Source organism: Globicephala melas, chromosome 5 (genome assembly GCF_963455315.2).
Source record: "Globicephala melas chromosome 5, mGloMel1.2, whole genome shotgun sequence".
Taxonomy (NCBI): Eukaryota; Metazoa; Chordata; class Mammalia; order Artiodactyla; family Delphinidae; genus Globicephala; species Globicephala melas.
The window spans coordinates 101,421,523-101,439,669 of NC_083318.1; the positions used below are offsets into that span (position 1 = coordinate 101,421,523).

The following is an 18,147-nucleotide window of genomic DNA, read 5'->3' on the forward strand; positions in this document are numbered from 1 at the left end:
TATTCAACTAAGCCATCCTTCAAAAATGAAGATAAAGTGAATATGTTTTACATAAGAAAAGACTGAGAGAATCGATCACTGGCAAACCAAGAAATGCAAAAATAAGTTCTTAAGATTGAAGGGAAATAACACTAGAAGGTAATCTGGATCTATAGGAAGAAATGAAGATCCCTAGAAATGGTATATATATCTAAGAAAACTATAAATGTTTATTCTTTTCTTCTTTTAGTTCTTTAAAAGTCTAAGACAGGGCTTCCCTGGTGGTGCAGTGGTTGAGAGTCTGCCTGCCGATGCAGGGGACACGGGTTCATGCCCCGGTCCGGGAAGATCCCACATGCCACGGAGCAGTTGGGCCCGTGAAACATGGCGACTTGAGCCTGCGCGACCGGAGCCTGTGCTCCGCAACGGGAGAGGCCACAACAGTGAGAGGCCCGTGTACCACAAAAAAAAAAAAAAAAAAGTCTAAGAAAAAAAGTTTAAAAGGCTCTTTAAAGAAACGTTATAACTCTGTGTTGTGGAAATTATATCATATGTAGGTATAATATACATGACATCAACAGCATGATGGATGAGGGAGTATATGGAACTATACTGTTACAAGGTTTCTATTTTAAATGTGAAACAATACAGTGTCAACTGTATTGTGATCATTTATAGATGCATTTTGTAATCCATAAGACAACTACTAAAAATATAACGCAAATAGGTATAGTCAAAAGGCAACAGAGAAAACTAATGGAAAACTAAAACCTACGTGATTAACTCTGAATAAAAAGGCAAGAAAGAAGTTATAGAGGAACAACTTCAATTTTAAAAAAATAGATAAAATAAATAGAAAAAAAACAGCAACAAATTGGCCCTAAGTGTACTTACATTAAATGTATATGGACTGGATTTCCCTGGTGGCGCATTGGTTAAGAATCCACCTGCCAATGCAGGGGACACGGGTTCAAGCCCAGGTCTGGGAAGATCCCACATGCCATGGAGCAACTAAGCCCGTGAGCCACAACTACTGAGCCTGTGCTCTAGAGCCCGTGAGCCACAATTGCTGAGCCCGAGAGCCACAACTACTGAAGCCTGTGCACCTAGAGCCCGTGCTCCACAACAAGAGAAGCCATCATGATGAGAAGCCCGCACACCACAACAAAGGGTAGCCCCCTGCTTGCCATAACTAGAGAAAGCCCGTGCAAGCAATGAAGACCCAATGCAGCCAAAAATAAAATAAATAAATTTATTAAAAAAAGTATATGGACTAAATACTCATAAATGGAATAATGGATTCATAAGTAGATCGCAATTAAAAAGCAGATTGTCAGACTTGATAAAAAAGTAATACCAAACTGCTATTACAAGAGTCATTTAAAGAAAAAGATTGTTTGAAAGGAAAATTATGGAAAAAGTTATACCATGCAAATACTGAAATGTTGAAATGTCAGGCAAAACAAACTGCAAGATATGAAGCATTACCAGAGATACAAAAATTTCATAGGGCTAAATAGGGTCAAGAACTAATAATGATGAATGTGTATGTGTTTAATTACAGAGTCATGAAATGCTGACAGAACAAAAAGGAAGTACAGAGAAATTCACAAACATAATTGGAGATTTTAACACACTCTATTTAGTACATGGCAAATCAACTAGACAAAAATTCAGTAAGAAAGGAGAAGATCTGAATGACACTACCAACCATCTTGACCAAACTGAAATTACAGAACGTTATATCTAACACCTGCAGAACACACATTCTTTGTTAATACAAATGAAACCTTTCACAAGACACACTTAGTCTGGGCCATAAAAAAAAAAACCCAACAATTAAAAAAAATGTGAATTCATATAAAATATATTCTTTGATCATAATAAAATTAAATTATAAATTTATGCAAGAATATATCTAGAGAAGATCTAATATGTGGAAATAAAATCATTCACCATAAAATAACCATTTGGCCAAAAAAGAGATCACAAGGAAAATTAGAAAATGTATTTAAAGGAATGATAATGAAAATAAATGGCATCAAAAAAATTGAGTGCTGCTCTCTATTTACAATAGCCCGGAGATGGAAACAACCTAAGTGCCCATCATCAGATGAATGGATAAAGAAGATGTGGCACATATATACAATGGAATATTACTCAGCCATAAAAAGAAACGAAATTGAGCTATTTGTAATGAGGTGGTTGGACCTAGAGTCTGTCATACAGAGTGAAGTAAGTCAGAAAGAGAAAGACAAATACCGTATGCTAACACATATATATGGAATTTAAGAAAAAAAAATGTCATGAAGAACCTAGGGGTAAGGCAGGAATAAAGACGCAGACCTCCTAGAGAACGGACTTGAGGTTATGGGGAGGGGGAAGGGTGAGCTGTGACAGGGTGAGAGAGAGTCATGGACATATACACACTAACAAACGTAGTAAGGTAGATAGCTAGTTGGAAGCAGCCGCATGGCACAGGGAGATTGGCTTGGTGCTTTGTGACAGCCTGGAGGGGTGGGATAGGGAGGGTGGGAGGGAGGGAGACGCAAGAGGGAAGAGATATGGGAACATATGTATATGTATAACTGATTCACTTTGTTATACAGCAGAAACTAACACACCATTGTAAAGCAATTACACCCCAATAAAGATGTTAAAAAAAAAAAATTGAGTGCTGCTAATCAGTGCATTAGAGGAAAATTTATAGTTTTCAAAGGTTTTGATAGAAAGGATGAAAAGCTTAAAATGGATGGACACATTTTCTAACTTAAAGGTCAGCAAATTAAACCCAAAGAAAATAAAAGAAAGAAATAATAAAGAGTGAAAATCAATGAAATTGGAAACAAACAACAGAGGAAGCTAACAAAGCCAACACTGGTTCTTTTAACAGAGTTAAAGTTTTAACAGAACTGAGCAATGCCTATCAAAATTTAACGAGAGACAGAAAACACAAACTACATATTAGAAATGAAAGATGGAATGTCATGATAATTTTACTGTCATCAAAAGGATAAGGGAATATCACAACCAACTTTATAAATTCAACATCTCAGATAAAGTGGATAAATTTCTAAATAGACATAAATTACCAAACTGATGAGAAAATCTGGATACCAAATATTTATCCCCCCCCAAAAAAAATCAAACTTAGTGTCAAAGATCTCTCCACAAAGAAAATTCTAGGCCCAGATAATTTCGCTGGTGAATTCTCTCAATTAAGGGGAAAATGATACTAAACTTTTGGTTTCATACCAAACTTTTAGAAAATAAATGAGGAAGAGACATTCCCCAATTCATAGGATACTCACACCTGATAACAACATTATAAGGAAAAAATTATAGTCAACTTCCATAAATATTGATGTAGAAGTCTTAACAAAATATTAAAAAATCAAATCCCACACAAAAATAGTGTACTATGATGGACTAGATTTTATCCCAGGAATAATGAGTTAATTTAACATATAAACATAGATATATATCATCATACACACGCACACACAAATGAAAGGTGGGAAGTGAGGTTGTATCGAGAAAGAAAATGTCACCCTTTCGATACCCAGCTGTGACATTTGCAGGAAGGTAAGGCAATAGGGAGAGAAGTGCAGTGTCATGTGAAAGCTTATACAAAGTTAAAGAGGCTTCAGCATAGTTGAATGTGGATGAAAATAGACTCTTCCGGAGCCAAAGATTATAGACATAGGAGAGAGAAGGGTTGGACAAAAAATAAATGGGAAATCCCTGAAAATGTGGGCTTAAAGAAGATTCAGAGCATGGTCAGGAAAATTTTATAATGAGGAATAAGGAAAATTCAGACTATTAAAAACAGAAGTATCTAAAATACCCAACAAAGATAATAGCTCTACAATATGGGTTATGTTATAGTCATTAAGGTGAACATAGTCTCAAGATCACCCAGCAACATGGAAACACGTCATGACCTAATGTTAAGAGATTAAACCAAAAAGCATGATACAAAACATTGTGAATGTTAAGATGACAAATATTTTAAAAACAAGTATAGAAAAACAGCCCAAAAGTGGAGTAAGAATAATGAATATAGTTGTCATTAGGTGATGGGATTATGGGTAGATATTTTTCAATTAAATTTTCTGTCATAATATATGTTACTTTAAAAAGTTTAGGAATACTTTTTTCTTTAATCAAGGGATATAGAATACATCACAAAGAGCAATTAAAGTTAGGTATCACTACCAGTTTGAATAGTGTTCCCTCAAAATTCATGTCTACCCCAAATCTCCGAATGTGATCTTATTTGAAAATAAGGTGTTTGCAGATGGAATTAGTTAAGATGAGAATCTACTGGAGTAGGGCAGACCCTAAATCAATGACTGGTGTCTTGTTTTAGACAAAAGTGAGGGAAGACACAGAGACCCAGGGAAGAAGACCATGGGTTGATGGAGGCAAGGACTGGAGTGACGCAGCTACAAGCCAAGGACCACCAAAGATTTCTGACAACCACCAGAAACTGGAAGAAGCAAAGACGGATTCTTCCCTAGAGCCTTCAGAGGGAACATAGCCCTGTTCACACCCTGATATTGGATTTCTGACCTCCAGAACTGAGAGAACCTCTGTTGTTTTAAGTCATCTAGTTTGTGGCAATTTGTTACAGCAGCTACAGTGAATTAACACAATATCCACTTGACCAGATGATTTTATTAAACATAAAATAATTGTTTGGTTTTGATAACACCCTCTCTTCACCTGACTTTCAGAACAAATTAGGACATAGCACATTGAAGTCAGGCAGACTTATATCAAATTGCCAGCTTTTCTGGTAAAGCTAACCTGCAGGATAAGAGTGGAATCAGAGCCTACTGTGCTCATACTTCTGACCTGAATTGGAGAGATTCTTCTGTTTAGTTGTGATACAAAGGACTTCCTCTGTCTGCCTTTGTACCACCTCCCAGGGAGCAGATTTTTTCTCACATCAGTAACACAGAGGAGTCAGGAGAAGAAGAAAGAAGGTTAGCCAGTACTGTTTAGTTCCTTTTCTCTGATCTGCTCAAGCAGATTGTGGAGTAGGAATGTTCTTCCCATACTTATCCCTTCTGAAATGTGAGGTGGAACTTCTCTAACCATAGTGAAATGTAAAGACAGGCGGCCAAGTGTTCTTCCCTAATAACAATACACAGTAAACTCCTGATGAAGTCCTGAAGGATCACATCTACATCCCTTCTGGTATATCCCAAAAAATACAGGACTGTGCCGTGAACATTCAGTATACATTTGTTGAGTGATTAAAACCAAATGAATAAAATGACATTGGCCATAAATTATACAATTCAAAGATATGTAAATAAAAACTCTTGCAATTAAAGTGTTGCATAGATTCAAAAAGGCAAGTTTTTTTCACATTTTACTTTCTCTGAAATTGGATGCATCGTATGTTACAGTTTAGCAGTTTTCTTCTTTCTTAGCAGTACATAAAATAATGCTGTATTTTTGCTGTATCTTACAATTGAGTTTTAGATCCAATAAAATATATTTTTAAAAACTTAAAATTATTTCCTTATCAATTGCTGAAGGAATCATGTAACACATACACACATGCACGCTCACACACAAGTATTCTTTTTCTCATAATCAGATGCAAAAACCTGAATTAGAAACACAGTTTAGCAGTAGCGCTAACCTCAGGGTCAAGGTTTTCAGAGAATGCATTTTTCTCAGCTTCTGGTTGTCTGCCATTCAGCCTTGGGAGGAATGAAGGTGCAGAATATGCCTCTAATTCTTCATGGAGGGCAGTGTCTTTGTCTTCTCCTAGCCTGTCTTTCTCCTCCCTGTGGCTGTGCTTTTTCAACATGCTCCTTGGCCGAGGTGAAGGCTTAAAGTGGTTGTCTTCTTCAAGGCTGCTGTTATTTTCTGCAGAAAAATACAATGTTTTAATGCATTAAATAAAATTTAATACACTAAAAAATACATTTTTAAAATGACTATGGCTTCTCCTACACCGCAGGTGTCACCACACTTCCCTCCTGTGCCCAAGCACCTTGGCTTTCTATCCTGGAGAGTCTAGAAGAAGCCCACACCCTTCTCTACAAAGAACTCCAGAAAGTACAAGTAGGTGATAGTTCATAATCAAATAATTTTTTTTTTAATGGCTGCCATCCTGGAAGTAACTAGTATACTTCACTTTTGTGAGTAAACTCATCAACTCTCATAGTATTAAAAAAAATTTTTTTTTAACAAACAAAACCAAACTGCTTCAGTTTCAGGCTTTATAAAATGAGGCAGTTCATCCATCAAAACCTTTATTGAGTATTTGCTGCCAGGCCCCATACACATCACTCACATTAATGGACCTCAGAATCAAGACACTGGCAATGGCCCTGTCCAAGGATTTTAGAGGTTGGGAAAGGAGACGATTCTAAACAAACAAAATTATAAGACAAAGGTAAGTGCTGTTACATGTATAAAGATGATGTCAGTACAGGGAGTAGAAGAGCCAAATATCCCTGGAAGGAGGAACAGACAACTGGATAACTTGTGAGCTGCTGTTCTCTGAGTCCATAAAACCTCTCCAGCAGTTATTAAAATTTCTCAGTTACTATTTCATCACTTCTAAGTTTAAAACAATAATCTAATGCTGGTATACTTCCAGCCCTCAAAACATGATAAGAAACATTTTCCATGAACTTTTCCCTAAATTTTACCTGTTATACATATCCATCTCTCCATTGTTCTACCAATGTATTCTTCTGATGAAACTTCAAAACTGAACTAATTAATACCTTTATCCTTTTTATCTATAAGTCGAGTTATAAATCCTGCTAGAAGATTCTACAACCATAGGTAATTGGAACCACTATAAATGTTTCATTACCAATTTTAGGTATGTCCTAAACTCTGGTCAAATGTCCAATCCAAAATCCAAGAGTCATCTTAGATTCCTCCCTCAAAATCCAAAGAATCACAATACCCTATCCATTCTACTTGCTAAATTTCTCTCTCATTTATCCCACTTTCTACATCCCCACTCTCAGTTCCTCACCCACTCTTGCCTAGATCACTGCCTCAGTGATATTTATAAAACACAAATCAGATCACATCACTCCTCTCCACAAAATTTTTCAATGGCTCCCCATCAGCCAGTCTTACAGAATAAAAAGCTCATTGCCTCTGAACAATATAAAATGTTTCATGGTTTTGTCTCTGGCTACCTGTGCTGCCTCATCACTGACACACCCACTTAGTAATCTGTCCTGAAATGCTGGGCTCACTGTCCTTCTGCAGCTGTGCCACATGCCTCCTGCCACCAGAGCTTGCCACCCAAGCTCTCCCTCTGCCTAGGATGTCCACTTCCTGTTTCTCCTCCTGAAAAATGCTTGCCTGTCTTTGGAACCTCAGTTTAAGCAGAATATTGTATAATGCCTGGTTTTGAGTCATTTTTTTTATTGTGGTAATAACACTTAATAGGAGAGCCACCCTCTTAACAAATTTTCAAGTGCATATTACAGTATTATTAACTAAAGGCACAATGCCAAAGGCAGAGCTCTAAAACTTATTCATCTTGCATAACTGAAACTTTACATCTGTTGACTAGCAACTCCCATTTCTCTCTCCCTCCAGCCCCTCATAACCACCATTCTACCCACTCTCTGTATGGGGTTGCCTATTTCAGATATTTCATATTTGAATCTTGTTCTGACACTTATTAGCATTGTAAACTTACACGAATCAGATAACCGTCACACACTCCAGTTTTCCTATAGGTAGAATTAGCTAAGATTTGCTAAAGTTCTCATGGGACTTGAGTAAGATAATACATACAAAGCACACAACACAGTGCCTGACACATGGGAAGTGCTCAATGAATATCAATGATTGTATAGACATTTCCTGTTCTGGTTTGTCCACCACTCCTGTTTTCTTTTTGGGTAGCCTCTCCTCCTTTCTATCCATGTGATTCTGTGGGTTAATAAATACCTCCTCCATACCTCAGTGAGAATGATGGGCATGTGATGTAGCCCTCTCCTTCCTGTGCAGCTTATCACAGAAACTTCATTTCCCCTGACCACAGCAGGCAGTCAGGAGGTCAGGATTTTTCTACTTGGAGTTGGTGGATATGCCTTTAAGGCCATGGAGCTGGAAGGATGTGATTTAGAGACCACTAGTGGCATTCTCTGCTGCCAAGTGAAGGGCTGTCTGAGACAAAGAAACCAAATGACAGAAAAATGGACCAAGGGATGGAATTAATGGGGCAGTGACAGTGCAGGAGGAGAGAATGAGAGGGTCAGGGAGGGAGGACAAAAGTAAAAAGAGAGAATCCTGATGATATAGAAATACCGATTCTCTACACTTAATCACACCTAAAGCAAGGACTTCTGACATCCATGCTCAACACAGTGATAAACTCTTTCCACTGATGTTTGAATTGGGTCATTTGCATCTGAGAGTCCTGACTACAGGTATTATTATTTGTCAGTTATAGCTATTGACACCAGCTCCTCTAGGAAGCCTTCCCTGATGCCCTCAGGTAAATTTAGATGCCCACTTTCCTGTGTTCTTACTATACCTTTTATACACCTTCCCACCAAATTGTAAAGTCTTTGCTATGGTCTGAATGTTTGTGTCTCCACCCAATTCTTATGTTGAAATCTTAACCCCAAAAGTGACGTATTAGGAGGTGAGGTCTTTGGAAGGTGATTAAGTCATGAGGGTAAAATCTTCATGAATGGGATTAATGCCCTTAAAATAATGCTCTACAAAGTTCCTTTGCCCTTTGCACCACATAAAGATACAATGAGAAGCCTGCAACCCGGAAGAGGGCCCTATCCAACCATGTGAGCCCTGTGATTTCAGACTTCCAGCCTCCAGAACTGTAAGAAATAGGTTTCTGTTGGTGATAATCTACCCAGTCTGTGGTATTCAGTTACAGCAGCCCGAACGGCCTAAGACAGTATTGGAGGATTGGTACTAAGTCTTTGTAATGCCACAGTGATAGCTACTATCACAGTGCTTGTAACAGTGAAACATATCGTACCCACAATAAATATGTGGGATAAATAAGATGATCTGCTTATGAACAAATGCTGAATAATAAAATGAATAGTAAAAGCATTTATAGAGTACTTAATTTATGCCAAGATTGCTCTAAGCACTTCAAATACATGAATTTAACTTAATTGCCTCAAACCCCTAGTGGTGGTTCAAATACTGTCTCCCTTTTACAGGTAAATAAAATGAGGAACAAAGAGCTCATGTGCCCATAGTCATAAACTCTAGTTTGTGGGATTAAAGCAGGAGCACCCAGACTCCAATGCTAATGTAGTCAAGGTTCTCCTGCTTTAAAGTTAAAATAAAAACAGCATAACCTGTAAAAATTACTTTCTACAATCACTACCAATGTGACCACTACCTGATAAAAGTGAAAGAGTTTGATTATTGTACTAGTTACAGCAGACAAGCAAGAACAAAGGAAACTTTCAGGTTCTAATATTTTTAGAAAGCATTAAGTGATACTCAGCAATATCTCACCACATTAAAAATATTAAGTTCTAAACTCTATAAGAAAAAAAAGTCTAAAAATTTAGAGAAGAATAAAGCTAAGCTCATTAACCACTTTCCTTCTTTAATGAATGAATTATTCATTTAAACATTCAAATACTTAACGAATTCTACATGCCAGGCACTAACCAGCAGCCTCAAGTTTTTTCTTCAACTTGAATAACCTAGGAATAATGATTTTAATATATTTTATACCAAAATTCCACTTCCAGAAGCATCATCAAGTTTTCAGAAAGAAAAAAAAAATACATCTATACATTATCAAAATGTTTTATTTTACAATCAAATGTAAATGATTACTTGTTTTGGTAATTTTTTTATCCTACATATACTGAATTGCAAATGGTTAATGATTGTTTAAAAATACAGTATTGCACATTTAGAATCCTGAGCTATCTTGTGGTCAAAATACAGTATTTCTCTAGTTATTTTAATTTGTCACAGGTTTTAAAAAAGATATTAAATGGGTGGATTATTGCTGATTATCTACCATAAAGTTCTAATTATGTACTTCTATCTATATCAGACTAATTTTTAGCTTCTATAACATGCTCACATTTTCTTATTAACCTAATGAAAAGCTTTTTAGAATCAGGACAAATAGGATAAACGTAATCCATAAAAATAGGTTTTTAAACTCAACTAAGACTAGGAAACACTGCATATTCTTTCTTGAAGATTCACCGTGCATATGTCTTTATTAACAGTTCCAAGAAGTTCATAAAGAAATTGGTTTAAAATTCCTATAACTCTGTGTTTTCCCCTCAATACCAATGAATAAACTGTGGAACATACTTTGGGAAATGGTGATGTAATGGATTATTCACTCTTTGATTACATTTCCCTTCTCTCCATTTTTGATTTTACTCAGTACACTGGGAAGGTACATTTTAGCAAGTTAATTGTGTTTCATTAGGCCTTGTGCTTACACTTTTGTAGAAGTTTATAGTTTGAGACATACTTCAGTAGATTCTTAAAACAATTCTGTAGGAAAGGAGAGCAGGTTTCCTCCCCCTCCTCATGAAGACAGTGAGGCTTACCCTACGGCTGAGGTCACACATAATTAACTTGCAGTAGCTTTTCCCCTAGTATCCCTGCTTGCTTTATCTTCTCCTCATTTGAAAGTGGATGGAATTGTGGGGGTGGAAAAAGGAGTGTCTGAAATATAGCTTTGCCTAAGGTTACCAGTGCTATTATGTAAAGTATGAAATACTTACCAGTACCATATTTAATGATGATATGAAGGAAAGAGGTTTTTGTGAAGGTTAGCATCAACTACTATTTTTTCTATAGAACATAAAAAGACTGGAAGACTCCAAATCCTTAAACTTCTATGCCCTTGTTTCTGCGTGACAGCCCAGGGGATGTCACAGCAGTTGGTGCCTGCTTCACTCCATCTCTGCTGCACTATGCACAGAGCTCAGTAGAACTGTGAAGAAACTACTGTAATCACACCAGGAACATCCCCACAGAAAATTGAGTTTTAGTGGATTTTCCTGAGGAACAGAGAAACCAAATGGAGATTCTCTTTTCTTAAGGAAAATCTGGAGGCTTAAACAATGACAGCAACAACACCTGCCCCCACCACCCCCTTCAAATATACAAATGCCAAACAAATATTCTGGCAAATGGCTGTATGGAAATGATTATTGTTTTAAGGACTAGCCCCAATGCTGCTATAACCCTGATGTCTGGAGTGTGAAATGGATTAGAAAGGATTCCATTGTAGTTCCACTGCTAAAAACAAAATTGGAGCTCACAGGCCTAAGCACGGTTGGACCCAGGAGCTTTGGAGCCACAGCTGTGGATAACTGAAGGTACTTTGGCCAGCTATCAGGCACTAGCAGAGATATAAAACTGAACGTACAACTGGACATCAGAATTATGGTTTTTCTCTACAGTTCTATTATTTTTATTTATATCTGTAAAATTGAAAGGTTAAGTCTGATTTTTTTTTCTTAAATATCTACTAGCCACCATATGCAGTGGTTAAGAATCCGCCTGCCAATGTGGGGGACACGGGTTCAATCCCTGGTCTGGGAAGATCCCACATGCCACGGAGCAACTAAGCCCATGCACCACAACTACTGAGCCTGTGCTCTAAAGCCCGTGAACCACAGCTACTGAACCCATGCAGCACAACTACTGAAGCCTGCACGCCTAGAGCCCATGCTCCACAACAAGAGAAGCCACTGCAATGAGAAGCCTGTGCACTGCAACGAAGAGTAGCCCCTGCTCTCCACAACTAGAGAAAGCCTGTGAGCGGCAAGGAAGACCCAACGCAGCCAAATATAAATAATAAATAAATAAATAAATAATTTAAAAAATCTATTAGCTACCATATAAAAGTATTTTGTGATTATCTTAAAATAAATTTTCAAGAAATGCAATTACAGTAACCTAACAAATTACCTGAAGATGCGCTTTTGATTAGAAGAATTCTAGGTTTCGTTTCCATTTTAATTTTCTCTTTTTCAACTTCTTGTTGTTTATTTTGAGATTCAGATAAGGGATTTACAATCATGCCTTTACCACCATCAGGTGCCATCTCATCATTTTTGATAGAGACTACTGGCTCATCTTTCCTCACACCATTGATTGATTTCTTGGTTTTCAAAAAAGACAGTTTCGGAGAATTCTTTTCTTCATCATCTGATATATGAAAATCATTAATCTTTTTCTTAACTGAATTTTCATCTACTGAGGTGTCAGAAAAATCACCTAAGGAAACTGAAAAACAGAAGAGAAAAAATATTTTCAATAGTGTATTTTAAAGTTTTAAAGATTACATCAATCAAAAAGATTACCTTAAAGACTGGAAATGAATTTACAACTGTGAATAGATTTGCAGCCCTAAAAAACAGCGAACTTTGGCAGGTTTTATTGGCATTAGTAAAATAAAAATTTCAGTTTCATTAATTTATTCAAAACATACTTATCGAGTATGAATAGTTTGTCAAGCCAAGCACTGTGCTTGCTCTGAGAAAACTCCTTCAAAATTTCTTCAAAGTAATAATCAGCCAGGGACATTTAAATTAGATTTTGGACTGTAAAGCTTTTCTTTTGTTTATCAAAAACTTCATAAAACCAACAATATTTGTAAATGGAAGAATTTGCTAATAATGTTTTTTCATAAAAATTTTGGAAATGCAATTCCATCCATACCACAGTATTAGATTTTACTATGAGAAGAATAATAAAGAATGCTTAACCGAACTATAAAGCAATGATTTAACTATTGTTCTGATTACTTTTACAGAGAACATTGAGAGTTATTCACTGAAAGTATAAAACACTGAATTTCAAGTTTAGAATTTTGTATGTTTATCCTGAAATGTAAAATATTAATATTTTACATAATCAAAAGAAACCAAATTAACCATACAATACTGATATATTGGGTTTTTTAAACTGATTCCCTTTCATAGCCAAAAAACCCTTGATTTATAAAAAGCATTATAAAAGTGATCCTAACGTGCACAAAGTTTAGTTCTATGGGCCCTAGTTATTACCTCATAGGGTTGACCTTAAAGATGAACTTGTTATCTCCAATATGGTTTACCACAAACAAGCAAATCTGCTGTCAGTTAAATTTTATTTTCATACATACATTCAGAAAAAAACCAAGGACAATCATACAACTTCTTTAAAATTAAGAGTGGCTTTTTATTCATTAAAAAGTTGGAGATCTAAAACCTGTGAATTCATAGGTATTATTTTAACATAGTGATTTTTTTGCAGGGTTGGGCTAAACCTAACTAAAGAAGCAAAAATAAGAGAAGTGGTTTACTTTCCCATGTTCTCACATACCAATCTCATCACTGTCAAAGTCATCTGAGTATTCAGAACTTCTTTGTCTGGCTGAGCGAGCTGTAATTGCTTTTATTAGTTCATCCTGAAATGAGATAACTGAAATCAATTTCTACCCAAATGTGGAGGTCTCATATATTGAATTAATTCTTTAAACAAATAATGCTTGATTAATAACTGCCTTAAAACTTAGGTTTCATTCATTTAACAGATATTCACTGAAAGCCTACCTTATGCCATGCACCCAACCCTTAAGACTCAATGCAGAACATCACAGACAATTCCTTTCCTCATGGACCTTTGGGTTAAATTAAAGAAGACAGACAACACCAAGCAAATGAATCGAAGGACTCAACTTAGGGTTCATTATAAATTGGCATTATGGAAGAAACTGGTATTCTTTATGATCTTTTGTTTCAGCGTATTGCTGTTAACAGATGTAATCAATACTGCAAATTTAGAGGCTGAGTTCAAAATTGTAGTGACTGGACAGAGAAAGCCTAAATGTTACAATGTTACACCGGGGGGGAGGGAAACATTTTTTATATGAAAATGGCAATTAGAAACTGCTATTCAACTTTTAAAAGCTAATTTAACTTTTAATATACTAAGAATCTAGTATTGAGTTTAGTTTGGTGGTCTTAAAGACACAAAGAAGAGTTGGTAATACTGGAGCCCAAATACAATCATCTGAAAAATTTCAAAAGAAACATAGATTTACTCCAGCTTTACATAGGACTGTTGTATTGAACAGAAGCATTTTCAAGTCCAATATTCCCAATACAGTGTTTACCTTTTAAAATTATTCAAAATAAAAATACTTTACCTGGAAAGTAGTTCTTTTGGTGACTTTTGGACTCTTTGTATATGCCAAAGTTGTGCTAAAAACTTCATCAGACATCATCTAATTTTATAAAATGGCTAACAAATGATAGGGATAATTCAACCTCTGATGGTGGCTGAAATATATAAAAAACAAATCAGACTTTTTTGCATGCTTGAAAATTTCCATTACTACACTTAGTACTCCCTCCCTGCCCCCAAAGCCAAACAAAAACCAGAAAAGCATCATATGAACATTGAGCTGTATCTTCACTTTTAAGTAGCAGAGTAATAAACAGAGTTTTTGTAAAGAAAAAGCAAATTCTACTATCAAACTTGTTTTCAGAAAAATAAAATTCAAACTGAAGTTATCCAAAAATATTTCTACAATTATTTTATTACCCTAAATAAGTTTTACAATTATTGCACTCATTTAAATAATGAGTGCAATAGGTTGTTGCCAATTAAAATAGAAACTTTTTCACCTCTCTTCCATTCAAAAAGTATAATATAGCCTACAAAACAGCCATACTTATTTAAAAGGCTACCAAGAAGACGACTGTCAGCATAAAGTACAGCAACGTTCCCCAACCTTTTTGGCACCAGGGACCAGTTTCGTGGAAGACAATTTTTCCACAGATGGTGGGTGGGGGGAATTGTTCGGGCGGTAATGCAAGCGATGGGGAGCGACGGGGGGCGGCAGATGAAGCTTCGCTCACTCGCCCGCCGTTCACCCACTGCTGTGCAGTCCGGTTCCTGGTTCCTAACAGGGGTCTGCGGCCTGGGGTTGGGGACCCCTGAAGTACAGAAGTCCCCTACATACCAATGAGTTCCATTCCGAGATTGTGTTTGTAAATCCAATTTGTTCGTAAGTCCAACAAATTTAGCCTAGGTACCCAACCGTAGTACAGTACAACAACTAGCATATAGGCGCCGGCATCAGGTGAACAGGCAAGAAGAGTTACTGACTGGAGGAGGGAGAGGAGGTGGGAGATGGCAGAGTTGAAGGATTGTCAGCAATAGGAGACGGAGGGCAAGCTGCAATTTCACTCATGCCTGACGTTGATGGCACATGTTCTGCTTCCTGGCTGCATTCAATTCTATCTACCCTCTTGCTTCCGGGCATCCTGGGCTTGAAATAAAGATACCGAACTACTGTGCCCTATACAGTACTGTACAGTAAAGTACACAAAAGTACAACCACTTGTAGAGGACGCACACACGTGACAGTGTACACCATACACGTGAACTAACGTACGTGATTGGACGTGAGAACGCAGGTTCGAATCTTTTAAAGTTCGCAACTTGAAGGTTCATAGGTAGGGGAATTAGTGTACATAACTAAGAACATCACCATTTTTTAAAAAAAGTTTACATACAGTGCTGGGAAAGAAAAAGATCGTAAATAGCGATATTTTTCCAGCCACTCTTCCCTCTCACAAGTGTTGAAATACTATTAGATAAAACAAAAAGGGCTTCCCTGGTAGCGCAGTGGTTGAGAGTCCGCCTGCCGATGCAGGGGACACGGGTTCGTGCCCTGGTCCGGAAAGATCCCACATGCCGCGGAGCAGCTGGGCCCGTGAGCCATGGCCGCTGAGCCTGCGCGTCTGGAGCCTGTGCTCCGCAACGGGAGAGGCCACAACAGTGAGAGGTCCGCGTACCGAGGGAAAAAAAAAAAAAAAAAGGAAGCTTCTGCGATGGACTGCATTAAAATCTCTGTTAAATGGTCCTGTGGACGTTTCTAGTGTTCCAGGCAGAGGCTGCTCACCCTCCCCGCCGCCCTCAGCAGCGCGGGGCGGGGGACTGCTCCGGCCCGGCCAGATGGCCCCCTGTCCCTGCCCGCTCTGCCCCGTGTCGCCGACCAAGCACCCGTCGGTGCACAGCCGAGCGCCGCCTCCTCCCCGATTCTCCACAACCCCCAAGTCCCGCGGTCTGTACTCACTCTGCATTTCTGCGGATGTCTCCCCGCGACCGGAGGAACCAGCTGTTGGCCCCTCTCCTGGGCCTGCGCCTGGCTGCTCTCTGAGACCAACTCTGCAGCGAGCGAGGAGGCGGTACTAAGAACGCAGGTGGGAAGCGGTTGCTAGGAAACAGCGTCTCCGGGAGGAAGTGACATACCGCGCCGCAGGTCTCTCGGGTACCTAACACCGCCCTACAGCCCGCCGTGTCACTGGTGCGACCGCCCAGACGAAGGAAATGACATCAGCCCTGTAGGTCTGGGGAGAAGGGTGCTTTATAGGCCGCCTGTGCTTCAGTCATTACCTAAGAGACAGGACCTGTCCAGCTCCCACCTGCGAGCTGAGAGCTGGCGCTTGTCAGTGGAGTTAGGATCTTCAGCCGCACAAAGCACATCCATCGTTCGTTTTGCCACAGTTGTTACAGACATTAAGTTCTGTGAATCGCAGGAGTGTACTAACGGACTAGTGCACTGACAGATGGGACAGAATAGCAAGACAGAGACGTTTGCAGGCTCAGGAGTCAAACTGCGCGTTTGAATCCTGGTGCACCTCCCTCTGTCCGTGTGACATCGTGCAAGTTAACGTCTGTACACCCCAGTTTCCTCTTCTGTAAAATAAATAAATAAAGATAATAATATTAATAGCCACCTTAATAGCGTTGCTGTCAGTACTGAATGAAATCATGCAGATGGAATACTTGGAAGAGTGCCTGGGATTGCATTCTGTCAATGTTAGATACTCTCTTTGTGCAACTCAGCCACAAAGGGCCTGGATAGAAGTCATCCCTTGTCGACACAGCTGAAAACCCATTCCAAGTGTTTCTTTAATGTAAAGTTCTCCGCTTTGTATATGTACTCAGTGGATAATCTGGCTAAAATCAAACCAGTCCACAAAATGATCTAATAGGCAGAGGACTGTGTGCTGATAAGGTAACCAAAATCAACACCACTTAATTAGGATAGGTAATCCTTAAACAAATACTTTTCTTTAAAGACTTTAAAATAACAAGGATTTCTACTTTTTTTTAATTTAAAAGAAGCTCAATCCTAAATTGTCTGAATGCAGTTATTATTCACTGACAAGTAATTAAACTTGTTCCCAGTATTTTTCCCCTGACTCTGAAATTTATTTTCACTTGTTCAACAATTATTTATAAACAAATCACATTGAGATATAAGTTTAATAAATCAATGTGTTGAAAAACCAAATGTGCATAACAAGAAATACGAAATTTAGTGTAAAAAAACAGCCTATGCTTTTAACAATATGTGCAGTGTAATTTTTTAAATACTACATTCAGTTTATGCGCAACTTGTCCTTGTTTGAAAAACTCAGTTTGATCAACATTTGCTTAACTTTGATGTTTTCAAACATTTTTGGATGTCTGCATCAAAGATTTTTCATTCACCACATACTGTTAACTTTCTGACCCATATAAGTTATTAATCAACAAGTATGATTCCATCATAGTACCTGTGTCCACAAGGAAAGGACAATGTCCACATTTTCCTTATATGTGAAGTACTAATTTGCTTATGTTGAAATAGTTATATTCATTCAAAATGCTCTGTTCATTTTTTCATCCATTTGGCTAATATAGTTTTCACTTAGATACGGCTTAAGAAAATAAAATTCAAAAAGATATTAATAAAAAGAGCTTTAAGGAAAGAGTCTATCTTTTTTTACAGAACCCACTAGATTTTATTTTTAACTTAATTCAAAATAATTAATACAGGATATAAAAGCTATGCCATACGTAGCTATAGTAAATAAGACAGTTAACCTGAACTAGTTAATTTCTCACAAGCCCTAAGGCACAATTATGTTAAGCAGAAGAATATTATGCATTTTATTAATATTTTCAGGTAGCTTCAGTATAATAATGTTAATAATAACATTATATAAACCTGAATTAATAGCATGATGTTTTCTGATGTATAGTTTGCAATAAATAACTGTTGAATGAATGAATAAATCAAGAATAAACAAATAGCATTTAAAGCTGAAAAATAATTTTTGAAACATTCCTATAAAAGCTCATGGA

The 18,147-nt window shown here is 37.5% G+C and overlaps 1 protein-coding gene across 13 annotated transcripts in view; it reads right to left on the bottom strand.

The window, feature by feature from the left end:
• The window catches only part of LOC115850047 (microtubule-associated protein 9), a 71,249-nt gene that overhangs the window by 19,848 nt on the left and 33,254 nt on the right, over nt 1-18,147 (bottom strand). For 7 of the 13 annotated variants that reach the window (XM_070045600.1, XM_070045599.1, XM_070045596.1 and 4 more), the window contains 6 exons: nt 17,577-17,720; nt 16,088-16,710; nt 14,150-14,282; nt 13,324-13,408; nt 11,926-12,243; nt 5,639-5,868 (listed from right to left, as the gene is read on the bottom strand). In XM_070045600.1, the coding sequence (XP_069901701.1) occupies nt 5,639-5,868; nt 11,926-12,243; nt 13,324-13,408; nt 14,150-14,227 (711 nt within the window). In that variant the 5' untranslated portion in view covers nt 14,228-14,282; nt 16,088-16,710; nt 17,577-17,720. Of the gene's footprint in view, nt 1-5,638; nt 5,869-11,925; nt 12,244-13,323; nt 13,409-13,553; nt 13,622-14,149; nt 15,580-16,087; nt 16,711-17,576; nt 17,721-18,147 lie in introns of those variants that run through there. The other 6 variants (XM_070045598.1, XM_070045597.1, XM_060299602.2 and 3 more) reach the window with 4 other exon arrangements.